Source organism: Mustela putorius, unplaced genomic scaffold, assembly GCF_011764305.1.
Source record: "Mustela putorius furo isolate JIRA1106 unplaced genomic scaffold, ASM1176430v1.1 tig00003972_pilon_pilon_pilon, whole genome shotgun sequence".
NCBI classification, from domain to species: Eukaryota; Metazoa; Chordata; class Mammalia; order Carnivora; family Mustelidae; genus Mustela; species Mustela putorius.
In genome coordinates, this window is record NW_025422115.1 from 13,713,633 (window position 1) to 13,733,807 (window position 20,175).

General features: G+C 35.6%; 1 protein-coding gene across 1 annotated transcript in view; it reads left to right on the forward strand.

Annotated features, from left to right (window-relative positions):
- The window catches only part of LOC106003318 (gamma-aminobutyric acid receptor subunit gamma-3), an 89,278-nt gene that overhangs the window by 54,906 nt on the left and 14,197 nt on the right, over positions 1 to 20,175 (forward strand). The window contains exon 3 of the mRNA XM_045070423.1: positions 14,005 to 14,157. Coding sequence (XP_044926358.1) covers positions 14,005 to 14,157 — 153 coding nt within the window. The remainder of the gene's footprint in view (positions 1 to 14,004; positions 14,158 to 20,175) is intronic.

The following is a 20,175-nucleotide window of genomic DNA, read 5'->3' on the forward strand; positions in this document are numbered from 1 at the left end:
ACCAACAATGAAATTGAATCGGTAATCAAAAAACTTCCAACATACAAAAGTCCAGGATCAAATGGTTTCACAGATGAATTCTACCTAATATTTAAAGAAGAGTAAATATTTATTCTTCTCAAACTTAAAAAAAAAAAAGAAAAAGATGGAAAACTTCCCAATTTATTCTGAGAACAGCATTATGCTAATATCAAAACTAGATAAAGACACTACAAAAGAGAGAGAGAGAAATGTTTTTCACGGAACTAGAAAGAAAGAGTCTTGAAATTTGTATGGAAGCATAAAAGAGCCTAAATAGCAAAAGCAGTCTTGGGGGTGGTGTGGGGGGGGGGGGGAGGGCGAAGCTGGAGGCATCACAATTCCAGACTTCAAGTTATATTACAAACTGTAGTAATCGAGACCATATGGTACTGGCACATGGATCAAGGGAACAGAATAGAAAGTCCAGAAACAAACCCACAGTTATATGGTCAATTAATCTTTAACAGAGGAGATGAGAATATGCAATCAGAGAAAGTCTTTTCAACAAATGCTTTTGGAAAACTGGACAGCTACATGCAAAAGAATGAACCTGGGCTATTTTATTACACCATACACAAAAATAAACTCAAAATTGACTGAGGGCTTACTTATAAGACCTGAAACCAGAAAAATCCTTGAAGAGAGCACAGGCAGCTATGTCTTTGAATCAGATGTAGCAACTTTTTTCTACATGCGTCTTCTGAGGCAAAGGAAACAAAAACAAAATTTAAACATCAACATGAAAAGCTTCTGCACAGCAAAAGGAAACAACCAAGAAAACTAAAAGGCAACCTACTTAATGGGAAAATATATTTGCAAATGACACATCTGATAAAGGGTTATTATTCAAAATATATTGAGAACTTAACACCAAAAAAACCCAAATAATCCAATTAAATGAACAGATTACATGAACAGATATTTCGCCAAAGAAGACATCCAGATGGCCAACAGACACATGAAAAGATGCTCAACACTGCTCATCATCAGGGAAATGCAAATCAAAGTCACAATGAGATATCACCTGACAGCTGTGGAATGGTTAAAATAAAAAACTCAAGCTGTGCCTGTGTGGCTCAGTCAGTTAAGCATCTGCCTTTGGCTCAAGTCATGATCCCAAAGTCCTTAGGATCAAGTCCCGCATTGTGCTCCTTGCCCAGCAAGAAACCTGCTTCTTCCTCTGCCTGCCACTCCTCCTACTTGTGCTCTTTCCTTTCTCTCTCTCTGACAAATGAATGAATGAATGAATAGAATAGAATAGAATAGAAACCCAAGCAAGAACAAGTGCTGAGGAGAATTTGGAGTAAAAGGAAAGCTCTCTCACTATTGGTTCGAATGCAAACTGGTGGAGCCACTGTGGAAGACAGTATGGAAGTTCTTCAAAAAATTAAAAATAGAACTATCCTGCAATCCAGTAATCACACTATGAGGTATTTACCACAAAATATACAAAATACTAATTTGAAGGGATAGATGCACCCTTATGTTTGTTGCAGCATTATTTATAATAGTTGAACCATAAAATAGCCTAAGTGTCCATTGATAGGTGGTGAATGGATAAAGAAGATGTGTTATATATAATATGGAATATTATTCAGCCATGAAAAAGTCTAAACTCTTTCTGCTTTCAACAACATGGATGGATTGAAAGAGCGTAATGGTAAGTGAAATAATCCAGTCAGAGAAAGACTAATAGCATATCATTTCATTCATATGTGGAGTTTAAGAAATGAATCAAAGAACAAAGGAAAAAAAAAGGAGGGACATAACAAGAAACAGACTCTTAACTATAGAAAACAAACTGACAGTTACCAGAGGAGAGTTGGGTGAGGAGATGGATGAAAGGATTAAGAGTATACTTATCTTGATGACACTGAGTAATATATGGAACTATTAAATCACAATATTATACACCTGAAACTAATAGAATACTGTATGTTAACTACATGGGATTAAAATTTAAAATTTTTTTTTAAAATTATAATGATAAAGAAAGAAAAAATTAAAACAAGAATATCTTTCTGTTCTGTTAATATGTGACCAGAGGTAGATATTCTGCATAGAAAACCCAAAAGACAGAATCCATAGAAATTATTATTCAAATTAATAAGATTTTAAAGGTAGTTGGATATAAGATCCATATTAAATTTCATTTCTGTATGCCAGAAAAACAGAGTTATAAAATGTAATTTAAGTAGAAATATAATTTAAATATATCATTGTCCATAACAACAGAATATATACCCAACAACAATTAAATTTAACTCAAGACATGCCAAGACTGTATGGAAGAAATTTAATGTCTTATTGAAGGATATTCAAACTGAAATAAGTAAATCTTTATGAGGGCTAAAATTTTGTTTTGTTAAGTGCTCTACCTCCACGTAGCCACAATGAACTATAAATAAATGAAGATACATTAATTTATTAATATACTCAAAAAAAATACCCAAAGTGTGGGGGGCCTGGGTGGCTCAGTGGGTTAAAGCCTCTGCCTTAGGCTCAGGTCATGATCCCAGAGTCCTGGGAACAAGCCCAGCATCAGGCTCTCTGCTTAGCAGGGAGCCTGCTTTCTCCTCTCTCTCTGCCTGTCTCTCTGCCTACTTGTGAACTCTCTGTCAAATAAATAAATAAAATCTTTTTAAAAAAATACCCAAAGTGTTTATTAAAGAACTTGTTTTTTTTTTTTAAGTTTTATTTATTTGAGAGAGAGGGAGGTAGGGAAAGAGAGAGAGCACAAGTTAAGGGAAAGGCAGAAGAAGTGGGAGAAGCAAACTCCCCATTGAGTAGGGAGCCCAACACAGGGCTTGATCCCAGGACCCTGTGGTCACGACCTGAGCTGAAGGCATACACTAACTAATTGAGCCATATAGGCACCGCAGGGAACTTTTCAATCTTTACAATTTATATAGAAACACAAAGACCCACCCTAGCCTTGGTATGCTTGGAGAAGAATACTAAGTTTGAGGATTTTTTTATTAGTAATCAATGCAATTGTATTATTTTTCCATCTCTTGTTTTCCAGTTTTATTGAAGTATTATTAACAAATAACATTGTTGTGTGTTTAAGGTATATAACATGTTGATTTGATACATGTAAATTTTGCAAAATGACTACCACAATAGGATTAATTAACTCTGTCACTTTACATTATTACCGTTTTGTGGTAAGGTTATTACAGATTTACTCTCAGTAACCTTCAAGTATATAAAACAGTAGGGTAACTATAGTGACTATGTTGTATATTAGACCCCTAGAACATATTATTCCTATAAATGGAAGATTTTAACTTTTGACCAATATCTTCCCACTCCCCCCATCCTCCCCATCCCTGACCCTGGAGACCGCAATTCTACTCTCTGTTTCTATAGTTTGGCATTTTTATAGCTTCCTTATAAATGAGATTATAAAGTATTTTTCTTCTGTGTCTGACTTATTTCACTCAGATAATGCCCTCGAGGCCCATCCATGACGTTTGTTGCAAATGGCAAAATCTCCTTCTTTCTCAGGGCTGGAAAAAATTCAGTTTTACATATATATGTGTGTAAACATATGTGTATGTGTGTGTGTCTGTGTGTATGTAAGTGTATATATATATATAATTGTTATATTGTTTTATAATTGTTATATATAACAAAACAAAAACTTACACATATACATTATATATAAATATATATTTATATATACATACATTATATATAAATATATATTTATAACATAAATATATATTTTATAAAGTATATTTATTTAAATAAATATATTTATTTTAATATATAAATATATTATGTATTTATATATAAATATAAATATATAAATAAAATGAATATAAATATATATATTTGTTTATAAATAAATAAATTTAAATAAATATACTTTATAAAATATATATTTATATTATAAATATATATTTATATATAATGTATGTGTGTAAGTTTTTGTTTTTGTTTTATTTCACGTCTTTTAACCTTTAGATATATACCCAGAAGTGAGATTGCTAGATTATATATTGTTCTATTTTTAATTTTTTCAGAATCCTCCATACTGTTTTCCATAGTGGCTTCACCAGTTTATATTCCCACCAAAAGTGCATAACTGTTCTCTTTCTTCCACATCCTCTTCTGTAATTGTTATTTCTTGTCATGTTGATATTAACTCTTCTAAGAAGTATAGAGTGATATCTTATTATCATTTTGAGTTGCATTTCCCTGATATTATGGATGTTGAACATCTTTTCATGTATTTGTAGACTATTTGTATGTCTTCTTTGGAAAAATTCTATTTTGATTCTCAGCCTGTTTTTAGTCAGATTTATTCCTTGTTGAGTTTCTTATATACCTTGCATATAAATCTGTTATCAGATAAACGGTTTGCACCTATTTTCTTCCATTCCATTTGTTGTCTTTACCTTTTATTAATTATTTCTTTTGCTATGCAGAAGTTTTTTAGTCTGATATTCCCACTTGTTTAATTTTGCTTTTGTTGCTTGTGCTTTTAGTATCACATCCAAAATAAATTTTTGCCAAGGCCAATGTTAAAGAATTTTTCTCCTACGTTTTCTTCCAGGAGTTTTATATTCTAAGGGATGGACATTGAAGTCTTTTAACCATTTTGAGTTAATTTTTGTGAATAATATAAGGAATCAGTTTTATTATTTTGCATGTTATTTTTCAGTTTTCCAGTTTATTGAAGAGATTATGTCCCTTATTGAATATATTTAACCTCTTGGTCAAATAGTAGTTGACCATATATGTGTATGTTTATTTCTGGGCTCTCATTCTGTTCCATTTGTCTACCTATTTTAAGGCCATTACGATATTGTTTTGATTACTATAGATTTGTAATATAGTTTGAAATCAGAAATTGTGAAGCCTCCACTTTTGTTCTTCCTCAAGAGTGCTTTGGCTATTTAAGGGTCTGATGGCAGTGCATAGATCTTGCCCCAAGGGCCAGCTTGAGGGGTGGCCTTAGGGTGAGGTTCAGTTTCTGGTATGGTCTCGGGGCAATGTTCATAGTATCACTGAGGTTTAGGTTTTTCACTAGGACCATGCTCTTCAGCAACTCCCTGGGGATTCCAAGTGGCCTGGTTTCTTCCTGTGCTCCTACCTGGCATGGCCAGGTGTCCCAAATCCATGTGCCTTCAGAACTAGGGTTTGGGCCCTGTCTGTGCCACAGCCAGGGTTAGGGTTGAGGTTATGGACAGGGAATCCACAGTCCAGGGGCTTATCTTGATGGCACCACGCAGAACTCCCTGGGGGGTGGTTGAGGATGAGCATTAGGGTGAGGCTTAGGGTTCATGTTTGGATTCAGCAATTAGACACATGATGGGTCTGAAGATCAGGTTTTATCTAGAACCAGGCTCTCCAATGAGATCCCAGTGGTTGCACCTGGCATGGTTTCCTCCTGTATTCTTGGCTGATTTGTCAAGGATGAGTCTATGTCCCAAATCCCATCCTTGCTGAGACTTGGCATTTAGGCCCAGGGAGGGACAAAAACCAAAGCCATGCCTATGCTTAGGGTGAGGATCCAGTGGGCACCTATCATTTATATCTGGACTGATCTTTGTTTTTTTTTCTCCTTCCTGCTAAATCTGGTCTTAGCTTGATTCTTTCTTTCTCTTTCTTTCTTTCTTTCTTTCTTTCTTTCTTCTTTCTTTCTTTCTTATTTTTTAGTTCCTTGATATGTAAAAGTAAGTTTTTTTATTTGACATCTTTGTTTTTGCTTAAAGCTGGTATTGGTCACTATAAAGTTCCCTCTTAGAATCGGGTTTGCTACATCCTATAGGTTTTGGTACCTTGTGTTTTCATTTTTATTTGTTCCAAGAATTGCTTTTATTTCTCTTTGGTCTCTTCTTTGACCTACTGGATGTTCACAAGTGTGGGGTTAAGTTTCCACATATTTATAAATTTTCCCTTTTTTTTTTTTTCCTGTTGCTAATTTGTAGGTTCATACCATTGTGGTTAGAAAAAGAATTGGTATGACTTTAATCTTCTTGAATTTGTTAAAACTTGTTTTGTGACCTAACATGTGATCTATCCTGGAAAATGTTCCCTGTGCACTTCAGAAAAATATGTATATTTGCTGCTGTTGGATAGAATGTTTTGAATATGTCTGTTAGGTCCATTTGGTCATTGATATAGTTCAAGTCCAACATTTCCTTATGGATTCTCCATCTGAATCACCTCCCCATTGTTGCAGGTGGGGTATTGAGTTTGTACTATCGTCTGTTTCTCTCCTCAGATTTTTTGGTAATTGTTCAGTGTACTTAGATGCTCCAATGTTGGGTGCACTTATATTTGTAATTATTATATCCTCTTGATGAATCGACTCCTTTCGACTCCTTTGACATTACCTACTGACCTTTGTCTCTCATTACTGTTTTTGACTTGAAATCTTTTTGTCTGACATAAATATATCTAATCTTGTTATCTTCTGGTTTTCACTTGCATGGAATTTCTCTTTCTATCCCCTCACTTCGAGCCTATGTATGTCTTGAAAGCTGAATATCCTATAGGCAGCATAAAGTTAGATCTCCTTTTTAATCTATTCAGCCTCTATATGTCTTTAATTGGAGAAGGTATTCTATTTACATTTAAAGTAATTGTTGATAAGTAGGTATTTACTAATGCCATCTTATTCATTGTTTTCTGGCTATTTTATAATCCTCTTATTCCTTTCTTTCTCTCTTGCTGTCTTCCTTTGTAAGTTGATAACTTTCCATTGTAGTATTCTTTTAACCCCTTCTCTTTATCTTTTGCATATCTATAGTAGACTTTATTTCCATAGGACAGTAGCTTTTTGCCTCACAGTTACCATAAGGATTAAATAAAATATCTTACAGCTGTGACAGTCTATTTTACATTAACTTCTCTTGCATTAAAAATGTTATTTTTATTCTTTCTCTTTTATTTAATTTTTTATATTTCTGATATCAGAATTTACCTTTTATTTTTTTGTGCCCATTAACAAATTATTGTAACTATAATTATTTTTAATACTTTTTTCCTTTAACTTTTATACTAAAATGGTTAACACTCCATCATATAATATTTTTAAAATATTCTGAATTTGATTATATACTTACCTTTATCAGTGTGTTGTATATTTCCATGTTTTTATGTTACTGACTAACGTCTTTTTGTTTCAATCTGAAATCCTTTCGGCATTTCTTTTAAAGCAAGTCTAGTGGTGATGAACTCCCTCAGCTTTTGTTTGTTTGGGAAAGTCTTCAGCTTGCCTTTATTTCTGTAGGACAACTTGCAAGGTAAAGTATTTTTGGTTAACAGATTTTTTTTTCCCTTCAGGACTTTGAATATATCACTCCACTCTCTCTTGGTCTGCAAGGTTTCTGCGGAGAATTATGCTGATAGCTTCTTTGGGGTTCCCTTGTATGAGAACAATTTTCTTTTCTTTTTCTGCTATAATGTTCTGTCTCTTTTATTTTAGTCAGTTACAATATATTTTGGAGAAATTGTTTTAGATTAAGATGTTGGGTTACCTATCAGCTTCATGATCTTGGGTATCCAGACCTTTCCCCAGATTTGGGAAGTCTCAGTCAGCCATTATCTATCTAATTAAAATTTTTATCTGCGTCTCTTTTCCTTCTGCGACTCCAGTAATTAAATTGTTTCTATTAATAATATTCTATAGATCACATAGATTTCTTCACTCTTTTTTTTTATTCTTCTTCTTTTATTCTTTTTTTGACTGAATAATTACAAAAGTCCTCTTCTCCTATTTAAGATTCTTTCTTCTGATTTATCAAATCTGCTGTTGATGCTTTCTAATGCATTTTTCCCCCCACCTCATTAATTGTATACTTGAGCTTCAGCATTTCTGTTTGGTTCTGTATGTGTGTGTGTGTGATTTCTTTTTCTGTGTCAAATTTCTGATTTTTTGTGTGTCTTATTTTCCTAATTGTATTATATTGTCTTTCTGTGTTTTATTTTTTTGTAGTTCAGTGAGTTTCCTTAAAATGGCTATTTTGAATTCTTGGTTGGGCAAATCACAGATCTCTGTGTTTGGGGTTGGTTATTGGAAAATTATCGTGATCTTTGTTGGGGTCCTGTTTCCTTATTTTTTTATATTCCTTTAAGTCTTGCATTGCTGCCTTTGCATTTGAAGTAGCAGTCACTTCCTCCAGTCTTTACATACTGACTTTGGGAGATAAATACCTTCCATCAGAACTGCTAGCGATTCTGAGTCTTTCTCACACTTTTTCCATGAGTGTGCCTGCTCCCTCTTGTGGCATAATATTTAAACTTGTATGCCTTTTATCAATCCCAAAAAGCCATAGTGGGTGCTGACAGCCTCTCTTTTGCTTTCCCTAGTGCTTTGCTAAGAGCTCAAGCTTGTAGTTTCTCCCAGTCTTATGGATTTGGGTGAGCTTTCTGTGTGTACTCACTAGCCATCTGCTGAAGCTTGCTCTCACCACCCCAGAAAAAGCACACTGGGAGCTAGCCACTTTTGGGGGAGGGAGTGCTACACAGAGCACTGGAAGTGCCTGTGGGCCAGTTAGGGTGGTCCATAGTTGAGATTTCCCCAGCAACTTGTTGGAAGACCTCCTAATGGAGTCCATGAGACTGCTGGGAGGATCTGTGTCTCTTAATTATGTTCCATTCCAAGCCCTGGTTGCTATTCTCTTAGTGCTCACCACCCTCCAGGCATGCAGGTCAGGACTCAGCACTCTGTGTGAGAGGAGGGAAAATGGGCCTCATTAGCAGCATCCCACACAGCTAGGGAAGCCAAGTACTCCGTCACACTTTCTCACTTACCTCTGTGGGAGAAATCACAGACCAAGAACATCTCTCTTATCACTAAGCTGTGCTGCTTTGAGGTATGGGTGATATGGCTAAAGTCAAACTATTCCTCTTCATTGAATCCAGTCTCAGTTTTTTTCTTTTTCTTTTCTCTAGCAATGTGTTTTAACATCTCCATTGACTCTTGGGCTTCCACGAAGGCTCTCTCCTCTGTGGGTAAATGTCTAAGTCAGTGTTCTTTAGAGACTCCCAGTAAGTGACCCACAAGGCTGGAGCTGGTTCATGAGCCATTTTGTGGTCCACAGCTGGGATTGAATTCTTTATGTCTATCACCCAACACACAGTAGGTGTGACTTTTCATGAGTCCCTTGGCATATTGTGCTAGCAACAGAACCAGTGACAAGTGAGGCTATAGATGAGTCCTCATGTAAACAGAGCTGTTTTTAGGTTCATTGAGTCAGTCGCCTTAGTAAAAGTCTGTTTTCTTAAAATGGCTGTTTTCATTCTTGAATAGCATCAAGATTTCATAGTCTCCTACCTGGATCTCACAGCTCCCACAAAAGTGCAAATATGGATGGATGCCAAATTAGTGTTATTGAGGAGGAATAAGTTCAAAGGACATCTTATTTGGCCATGGCCATCTTGTTGATGTCACTCTCCTTTAATTTTTCATTTCTGAGTAACGGATTACCACAAATTTAATGGCTTAAAACAGAGCATTCAAAATTCAGCAGTTTCTGTGAGTAAAAAGCATGGGTTTGGCTTAGCTTGGTCCTCTGTTTAAGCTCTCATAAGACTGCAGTTGGGGCATTGGCTGAACTTCATTCTCATCTGGAAGCTTGACTAAGGAAGACTCTATTTCTATACCATTATGTTGTTCACAGAGTTTATTGTTTGTAGCTGTAGAGCTAATTGTAGTTCACTTCTTCAAGACCAGAAGGAGAATCGCTTTTCATGAAAGTCCCAGTCCTCCTTTAAAGGGTTTTCACCTGACTGAACCAGGTCCAGTGATAATTTCTCTTTGGATTAGCTTGAAATCAACAGATCTCAAAATCCATTCACCTTTGCTCTATAAAGTAACCTGATCAAAGAAATGACAGGTTACATTCTATTGGTTAAAACAAAATCACAGGTTCTCACACTAAGGTGAGAGAATTGTACCGGTGTGTTATTAATATAGGGTCATTTTATGCTGCATCTCCCAGTTTTAATAACTAAGATAATGAGGTAATTATGGTGGAATTGACATGTAAAATAGATCTATACATATATGGATATGTGAACAAAACAGATCCATACTTATATGGCATTGTGGATGACTGAGGATGACAACGAATGATGCTGTGACAGCCAATCTTGGACTTTAAGAAATTTAATTTGGAGAAGAATCAACTACATATAAAAATAAAAACAAAACTTATAGACAAAAACAATATAATACCGTTGTGGTCTCCGGATAAGAAACAGATTCTCAACAGCACGAACAGTAACAAAAGTTTGATAGATTTAATTCCTTAAAATGAAGAATTTAATTCATGAACATATGTCATAAACCAAAGAAAAAGATAAGTCTTCCATGGAAAAACTTTTTTTTTTTCTTAACTGAATATTGCTTTCTAATAACCAAGTCTTCGCCAGCTTTTGAAGGGTACTAACTTAGGATATTTTGAAAGGAGACCAAGGAGATACCTGCGTGAAGGAGTGAGAAGACATGACCATCACAAGGGGAGCTAATCTGGAGAAATAGCAATGATGTTTAAGAGAGATTCAATGATGATTCACAGACCTGTACCCCTGGGGCAAGTAATACATTATAGGTTAATAAAAATAATTTAAAAAATGAGAAATTCAAAGGAAGTTTTTGGTGCATGAGGTGTAATAAATAAACAAGCTTATTGATAGCATGGAGTAAATAATTATTTTTAATCATTCTTTCTGGAAAAACATGCTGGAGTACGGAAAATGTGGCTAGTCTTTAGCTTTGAGAGAACTCTGATTCTTACTAATCTTTGTACTTCCAACTTCATGAAACACAGTATTAGCTTAATAAATTTGTATTTCATAAATATGTGCATTGTGCTAAAAGATAGTGCTACACGTGCTCTTCCAAAAAGCTTACATTGGCTCAGGAAACACACACATACACACACACAAATGAACAATTGGCAAAGAGCAACTTGTTCTTATAATTCCACTAGGCCCAAGTTGATTTTTTTTTTTTTTAACTTTGATGGATCAAAGAGAAGCTTCTCAATGCCTCCCCAATTTTTTCTTTTCCATTTTCCCCCAGGGAAGTGGGCATCAGGCACATTCCAGGTGGACTCTGGAGAACCTCTGTGGATTCTAGATCCCTATTGTCTGGCATGAGCCAACCAAAATCTATGTCCCTTTGGTTTGGAAAGAACTTATAACAGAAAATGAAAACCATTCTGGTCCAGTTCATGAACTGCATTAGGAAAGCTGCACATCAATAAAAGTGCATGGCTTAAACATACCATAGAGAGAGCAAAAATCGTCCAAGGAACACAAAGCAGGAGCTGAGACTTCACACCCAAGTTTGAGCAGACTGGGTCCATGGGGGTGTGTGAGTGTCTGAGTGTGTGAATGTATGTGTGTGGGTATATGTACACTTACAGAAGGGGAGCAGATAGAAGGAACTACATTATTCTTCAGTCAAGAGCCCTAAACCTAACGGTAGATATAACTTAGGCATATACTTGGTCTGTCTGAAGAGCTTTTCATGTTTACAGATATAGGGAGGAACTTTTGCATCCTCTGAGGGTTTTTATCTCTTCTCCTCAGGCCTACACAAACAAATTATGTATATACAGAAACATGTGATGCATCTGGAAATTAAGACCCCATGGCCTCTTCCTTCCAATTTAGGATGAGAGGCACATTGACTATGTGTTGTTCTTATGTGGGGCAATGGTCTAGAACACACAATTCCTCCCTCTCTGGAACTGCTTCTTGTAGTGTGTCCCAAAACCTCACCAAGAACCAACTGAGTTATAATATCAGGCCCCAGAATGTGGCCCTGACAGTCCATCTGTCTTTCATACTTGATAATGGGACATTCAGCAGATCTCTGGGTTAGCAAAGATGTATGCTGAGCACAGGTATAGTGTCCATTTACTTCTGGTTGGGGAGAAGCAGATAGATTTACTAAAATGAATTGTGTGTCTGCTCTGAAATTGTCCCTCTTTATCTTTCTCAGAAAACTACAGTGGTAGCTGAAGAAATTATTCAACTCTGGATATTCCATCGACGCTGCATTCATAACTGATTTATTATGTTTTGTCTTTCTATGTTTGTTTTCTACTTGGCTTTTAATTGAAATTTTTTGTAAAAAATAATAGACATTTAAGTATCACACATAATTCAATAATATTTCCCCAGGAAATGATGTAACTTGGCATTCATATTAGAAAAATATCTTTGTGTCTTTTGATTGCTTCAGGTTAATCATTTTTATTTCTTTGCAGTGAAATGTTAATTTGCTTAGAATTTTAAGTGTTTCTTGGAAAATGATCTCAGTATTGATGTTTCTATCAACCATCCTGAATACTGCTACAAGAGAACACCACAAAATCTCTAATAATTAAAAGGCAGTTTTCATATGGACTCAATATAATCTCCTTTTCAATCTTCTTAAGTAAAAATGGGACTTTCATTATCATCTTTTCATTAAACACACACTAATCGATTGCTTATCACTAAATAACACTGGTAAACAAGAGAGAGATATTCTATAACCCAATCATTTTATTGGTCTGAATAACATATTAGCAATTATAGGAATGAATTAATAAGAGTTGTTGAGAGGGGCATAGTGAGGATTTCCTGGCAAAATAAATGATTTCTAAGCTGAGATTCAAAGTGAATGGAATTACTGGGATGCAGGGGAAAAGAAAAGAGCACGTAGGCAGATAAATAGAGATTTACTGGCCCAAGGGAAAAGGTCTTGGTATATCTGAGGACTTGGGGAGACTCTGATGTCCAGAGTGCAGACTTCCTTTACAAGGGGCAAAGGGCATTGCATGCAGAACGATATAGACCATACTAAATTCATGACAATAACACAAGAGTAGCAAGATGTTGGTGAAGGATTATAAGGAGAGATATGTTGGATATTTATGTTTTAGAATGATCTTTTTGATGATAGGACATAGAATTGTCTGGAGTGGGAAAGGGTTAGTTGTTAGGAGACAGATGGGAGCTGTAATAGAATCTGGCATTTGTGGGGAAAGGAATTGAGAACAATGCAGGAAATGAGGAAGGGAAAAGGAGGAGTCACAGGTAGCTTCTGTATTTCTGCCTTGCCTAGTGAGAAGGACTTGACTTTGGTGAGAGAAGAGCAGGCATTGGTGTGGGGGAAGATGATAGTTCAGATCTGCACATGGTAATTTCAGGTGCCAAAATGCTGAATCCAGAATACTGAAGAGTGAAGGTCAAGCGGAGGTGGGGGACAGATGTGTTCTCAACAGGATGTTGCCTAGAAAGGACACAAAAGAAATGATTTTGGAATAAATTGTCTAATGCATTAAGTGTGCACCCTCTCTCAACTCTTTAAGGAATCTCATGGAATCTTTAGAATAACTTTTATGGTGTGGCTTTGTTTTAGTGGGAGGAAGCAGAATGTCATAAAATGATTTCTTGTGTTTGTTTTCTGGGTTGGCACATCCTAACTGCTGGAGTCATGAAAGGATAAGATCAACATAAAAATATCAAATAAAACATAAAATACAAGGTTGATATGCTAAAATAATGCTATAAAATAGAAATATAAAATTGTTACATAAATTTATGTATGAAAGTTATGTTTAGCTCTGTTACTATTAAAAAAAACAGAATGACTATGTATCTGCTTGAGGGTGGATTATGTTTCCCTTTATTTTAAACATAACACATATAGATGGGCTCAAGCAATAATAGCTCATTGAGTAATGGTCTATCACAGAATAGATGTGCATGTCTGTCTCCTCTATCAATTAATATGTTTGTTTGTCTTTTTCCAGTGACCAGTAAAAGGTCCTGCACAGCCATGGATAAAATAAAATTTATAAAAATTAAGTTTAAGAACACCAGCATTTTGACCTTTCTTCACAATTTGATCTTATTGTAGTTGTATATTTTTATTCAGGTCATATATTTAACAAAATTATTTCCCTGAAATATTCTTTAATCAACGAAAGTTGTTTTACTTTTGATAATATTTTATTACAGGTGATTATGTTGTCATGACCATATATTTTGAATTGAGTAGAAGAATGGGATACTTCACTATTCAAACATACATTCCCTGTATATTGACTGTGGTTTTATCCTGGGTGTCATTTTGGATAAAAAAAGATGCTACACCAGCAAGAACAGCATTAGGTGAGTTTCCAAAACACAAACAAAAACAAGTCTCCCGTCATTTTGTGTAATATTGATACAGAAGTATTCATAAAAATTCTTCCAGTGTAAGAGATTTAGTTCAAATGTAATTGATCTAATTTGAAGGCTACTTAAACTGTGCTTAGATTGTTTCAAGTAGTCAAGTTAGATTCTTTCCGACAATAGAGTTCCAAGTGTGCCACTTAAAATAAACTGGGTTAGAGATTAAGAACAAATCAATTGCATCATCTGATACTATGCTCTAAGGATGAAGTCATCATAAAAATATAGTCACACCCTGGGAATCTGCCACACTGAAAAGTCTCATTACATTAGTGTAAAGGGACACAGCTTTTCATATACTTTTGAGGACTAAAGACATAATATCAGTAAAATAGTCTTTTAGTAACAAAAGTTCTGATTGCCTATAGCAACTTTACCATCAAAAAAGAAAGTGATCATTTTTTCCAGCTTCAATCTACACACTAAATCTCAAAGTCTTTTCATGAATTATCCTCTGATGCCCAAAGTCCTCCTAATAAAACACTAAATTCCAGGGGTTTTAGAATTATATAACATTTTTATACCAATCTTTCTTTATGATAGGAGCATTACTTAACTTTCAATATTTTTATGTGTGAAAACAGATAATGGGTAAGAGTGATATAAAGGTTGTGTTTGCTTAAACATGTTCTTCAAAAAAGAGGGCATTTTCTCAATTTCAAAGTCTTTGCAAATGTCTCATTTTTTTTTCTGTATTTGTTACTTTATTCTTTGTTTGTTCAACCAACATAGTACTTTTTGAGCAAGATAAACTAGCCTGTAATACCTCCACCAGTGTTAGTTTTGCATGCTTATAGAAAATACACAATAGAATTGATAAAGTATTCAGCAAAGTCACAACATAAATTTAGTGACTATTTTTGAGGTTATGAACTCGCAATTGGTCAGGTGCCATAGTAAGCATGACTTGAAAAATCAGCTCTAAAACAATATAATATGTAGTAATGGTTGCACAATGTGAAGTTATGAAAGTCCTGTCAAAGAGTCACCATGGTGGCCTTAAGGAGATAGAGATACTAGAAATACATAATGCTTGAAGATAATGGATTTACAGTCCAGAAGAGTAGAGAAAAGTCATTAACATCAGAAAATTTGGTTAAGACACCAGAAAAGGCTATGCCTGAGACTGAAGGGGTACTCTAGAACCCCTCTAAATAAAGCTTAAACCAAACCATAACAAGGTCAAGGAGAACCATCAGTAGATTAACTGCCATAAGAAAGCATTTAACATGGCTTAAAAAAGGATGATACATTTCATAATCTTTGTATTATATCATCCACAATATTGAGTATGCAATAAAAATTATTCAGTATTCTTAGAAGCAGGAAAATGTGACCCATGATAAAGACAAAAAATAGTCAATATAGGGTGCCTGCGTGGCTCAGTTGGTTAGGCCGCTGCCTTCGGCTCGGGTTGTGATCTCAGGTTCCTGGGATCAAGTCCCACATCGGGCTCTTTGCTTAGCGGGGAGCCTGCTTCCCTCTCTCTCTCTGCCTGCCTTTCTGCCTACCTGTGATCTCTCTCTGTAAAATAAATAAATAAAATCTTAAAAAAATAGTCAATATAAAAAGAAAAATCTGGTGTTGAATCAGCAGACATGAGTTTAAGGCAACTTATTATAACAATGGTAAAGTTCTTACAGGAAAATATAATGTCAGTGAATGAACAGATAGTTAATCACAGCAGGTAAAGTATATTAAAAAGTAAACTCTAGAATGAAATGTATAATAATTAAATAGAAAAATTCACTAACTGAGCTTACTAGCAGATTGAAGATGGCAGAAATAAAGATCATGCATAATTGAATACCATCATATAAAATTTATCTAATCTGAAGAAGAGAGGGATGAAAAGATTTCAGAAGATGTAGAAAGCCTCAATGATCAGTAGGACAATATGAAGATGTATAACTATAACTTGGGTTCTAAAATGAGAAGAGAAAATGAATGAGATATTTTTTTTAAATAAATGTGATTAAAGCCAGACATTGCCAAATGTTGTCCATGATCCTCACTCCACATTGAGCCTCACTACATTGTGAGGTAGATATAGATGGGTAACAGAAATGCATCACATTGAATTTGCTTTTACTATGTAATGGGGATAATAATAACATGAGCTTTGGAGAAGAGGAGCAAGATGGCAGAGTACTAGGAGACCTAAATTTCATCTGGTCCCAGGAATTCAGCTAGATAGTTATCACACCATTCTGAACATCTACAAGCTAAACAGGAGATCAAAGAGAAGAATAGCAACAATTCTAGAAACAGAAAAGCTAACACTTTCTGGGATGTAAGACATGCAGAGAGGTGAGTCTGAGGTGATATACAAGAAGATAGGCCACAGGGAGAGGGGCTGGATCCCAGAAAATAGTAGAGCATCAGAGCACAAAATTGGAACTTTTAGAAGTCTGCTCCATGGAGGGACATCACTCCAGAGGCTAAGTGGGGGCTGGAGCCCTCACTGGGATGGGTGTGGTCTCAGGACCCACAGGGTCACAAAAAGACCAGGGGTGCCTGAGTGTGGCGGAGCTCCCAAGTGTTGGAGCAGGGGAACCACCTGCAGTGATGAAGCCAAGGAGGAGGCTCTCAGCTCAGGATTACCTTAAACTGTTATCTGAGGCACTGTCAGGCCACTACTCTTCAAGCAGGGAATCCACAACTGGCAGATCCAGGGAGACCTCCTCTCTCTCCCCAAAGAGGAGTGGTACAAGAACATGCCACAGGAATCTGCTGGGTTTGGAGACTCCAAATGGGCCCAGCCATGTACCAGAGATAAGAAGGCTCAGTCACAGTCTGGGTGAACTTGAAATATGGCTGGAAACCAGGGAGACGGGAGTGTTTGACTGCTTTTCTCTGAGGGAACACTGAAGAGGGGGGGCCCAAGCTCTCAGCTCCTCCAGGATGGAGATTGGGAGGCCACCATCTTCATTCCTGTCCTCCATAGCTGTACAGAAAGGGTTCAGAGAACAAAAGTTACTGGAGCAAAACAGCAAATTACTGAACATGGCTCCTGCCAAGGGTGGTGCAATTCTACCTTGGGCAAAGACATTTGGGAATCACTGCAAATCCCCCAGAAGATCAGCAAGAACATCCAGCCAAGATCAAGTTTACTGATCAAAGAATTGCAAAACTCCAGATCTAGGGGAATATAGCACAATAGAATTCATCACTTTTCCCCCCATGATTCTTTACTTTTTCAAAGTTAAACATTAAAAAACTTACTTTTTTCTTATTCTATTTTTTTTATTTTACCTCTTTCCTGTTTTAACACATTTTAACTATTTCATCTTATCAATACCTTTTAAAAATCTTTTTTTAATTTTCATTTTTATAGTCATATTCTCTCTCTTCATTGTATTTAACCTTATTTTTTGTATACATATAAACTTTCCTTTCTTTAAAATTTGGGATACAGTTTCTTCTAACAGACCAAATATACCCTAAATATAGCATATGACTTTGTTCTAGTCTCCAGCCTGATCATGTTCCCTTCTTTGTCTTTCTTTTTTTTCAACCAACTTCTTAGTTACCAATTCCTTTTTAAAAATCTTTTTAAAATGTTCATCCTTAAAGTCATTCCATCTCTTCATCGTGTTTACTCTTGTTCATATGTGTGTGTGTGTGTGTGTGTGTGTGTGTGTGTAAGTTTTTCTTCCTTTAAAATTTTGGGAGGCAGTTTCCTCTAACAGACCAAGATACACCCAAAATCAAGTGTGTGGCTCTGTTCTATTTATCAGCCTAACCATATGTTTTGTTTTCCCTTCTTTCCCCCCTGATTTTGGGTCTCTTCTGATTTGGTTATTGTATATTTTTTTGGTCTTGTTTCTCTTTTAGCATTTTGTTCTCTTACCTGTCTATTCTTCTCTGGACAAAATGGAAAGGTGGAAAAACTCACCTCAAAAAAAAAAAAAAAAAAAAAAAAAAAAAGAAAAAAACAAGAGACAGTACCAACTGCTGGGGACCTAATCAATATGGACATTAGTAAGATGTCAGAACTAGAGTTCAGAATGACAATTATAAAGATGCTAGCTGGGCTTGAAAAAAACACATAAGATAATAGACAATCCCCTTCTGGAGAAGTAAAATCTCTTTCTGGAGAAATAACTTAAATCTAACCAACTTGAAATTTTAAAAAAAGTTATTGAAAAGGTGCAATCAAAAGTGAAGGGTCTTACTGCTAGGACAAATGAGGCAGAAGAGAGAGTGATATGGAAGACCAAATGATGGAGAATAAAGAAGCTGAGAAAAAGAGAGATCAACAACTACTGGATTACAAAGGGAGAATTCAAGAGATAAGTGATACCATAAGACAAAACAATGTTAGAATAATTAGGATCCCAGAAGAAGAAGAGAGAGAAGGGCAAAAGGTATATTGGAACAAATTATAGAAGAGAACTTCTCTAATTTGGGGCAGGAAACAGGCATCCAAATCTGTGATGCACAGAGAATCATCTCCAAAATCAATAAAAATAAGTCAACATCTTGTTATCTAATAGTAAAACTTACAAGTAGTGGAGACAAAGAGAAAATCCTGAAAGCAGCTTGGAACAGGAGGTCTGTAACCTATAATGGCAGAAATATTAGATTGGCAGCAGACCTATCCAGAGACCTGGCAGGCTAGAAAGGACAGGCCTGATATATTCAGAGCACGAAATGAGAAAAATATGCAGCCAATAATACTATATCCAGTTAGGCTGTCATTGAAAATAGAAGGAGAGATAAAAAGTTTCCAGGACAAACAAAAACTAAAAAATTTTGCAAATATCAAACCAGCCCTACAGGAAATATTTTCCTCTAATCAAAGAGAGAGCATAAGAGAAATGACCAGAGGGGAACAGAGAAAATATACAGTAAGAGTCACCTTAAAGATAATACAATGGCACTAAATTCATACCTTTCAGTAGTTACGCTGAATGTAAATGTGCTAAATGCCCCAATCAAAAGGGTATCAGAATGGAGAAGAAGAAGAAGACCTATTGATATGCTGTCTGCAAGAAACTCATTTTATAACAAAGACACCTCCAGATTTACAGTGAGGGGATGGAAAACAATTTACTATGCTAATGGACCTCGAAAGAAAGCTGGGGTGGCAATCCTTATATTAGACAATAAGATTTTCAGCCAAAGACTATAATAAGAGATGAGGAAGGACACTATGTCATATTAAAGGGTCTGTCCAACAAGAATGTCTAACAATTTTAAATATCTATGCCCCTATTATAGGAGCAGCCAACTATATAAACTAATTAATAACAAAATCAAAGAAACACATCAAAAATAATACAATGATAGTAGGGACTTTACACCCCCTCACTGAAATGGACAGATCAAATAAGCAAAGATCAACAAGGAAAAAAAGGCTTTAAATGACACACTGGACCAAATGGACATCACAGATATATTAAGAACATTCCACCCCAAAACAATAAAGCACACATTCTTCTCTAGTGCACAGGAAACATTCTCCAGAATACATCACATCCTGGGTCACAAATCAGAACACAACTGGTACCAGAAGATTGGGATCATTCCCTGCGTATTTTCAGACCACAATGCTTTGAAGCTAGAATTCAACCACAAGACAAGTATTAGAAAGAACTCAAATACATGGGGGTTAAAGAGAATCCTTCTAAAGAATGAATGAGTCAACAAGGCAATTAAATGAGAATTTTAAAAAATTATGGAAACAAATGAAAATGAAAACACAACTGTTCAAAATCTTTGTAATGCAACAAAGGTGGTCCTGAGAGGAAAGTATAGAGCATTACTAGCTGTTCTCAAGAAACAAAAAAGGTCTCAAATACATGACAAGGATATTCACTCTCACCACTGTTGTTCAACATATTACTAGAAGTCCTAGCATCAGCAATCAGACATCAAAAAGAAAAAAAAGGCATTCAAATTGGCAAATAAGAAGTCAAACACTCTCTCTTCACAGATGACATGATACTT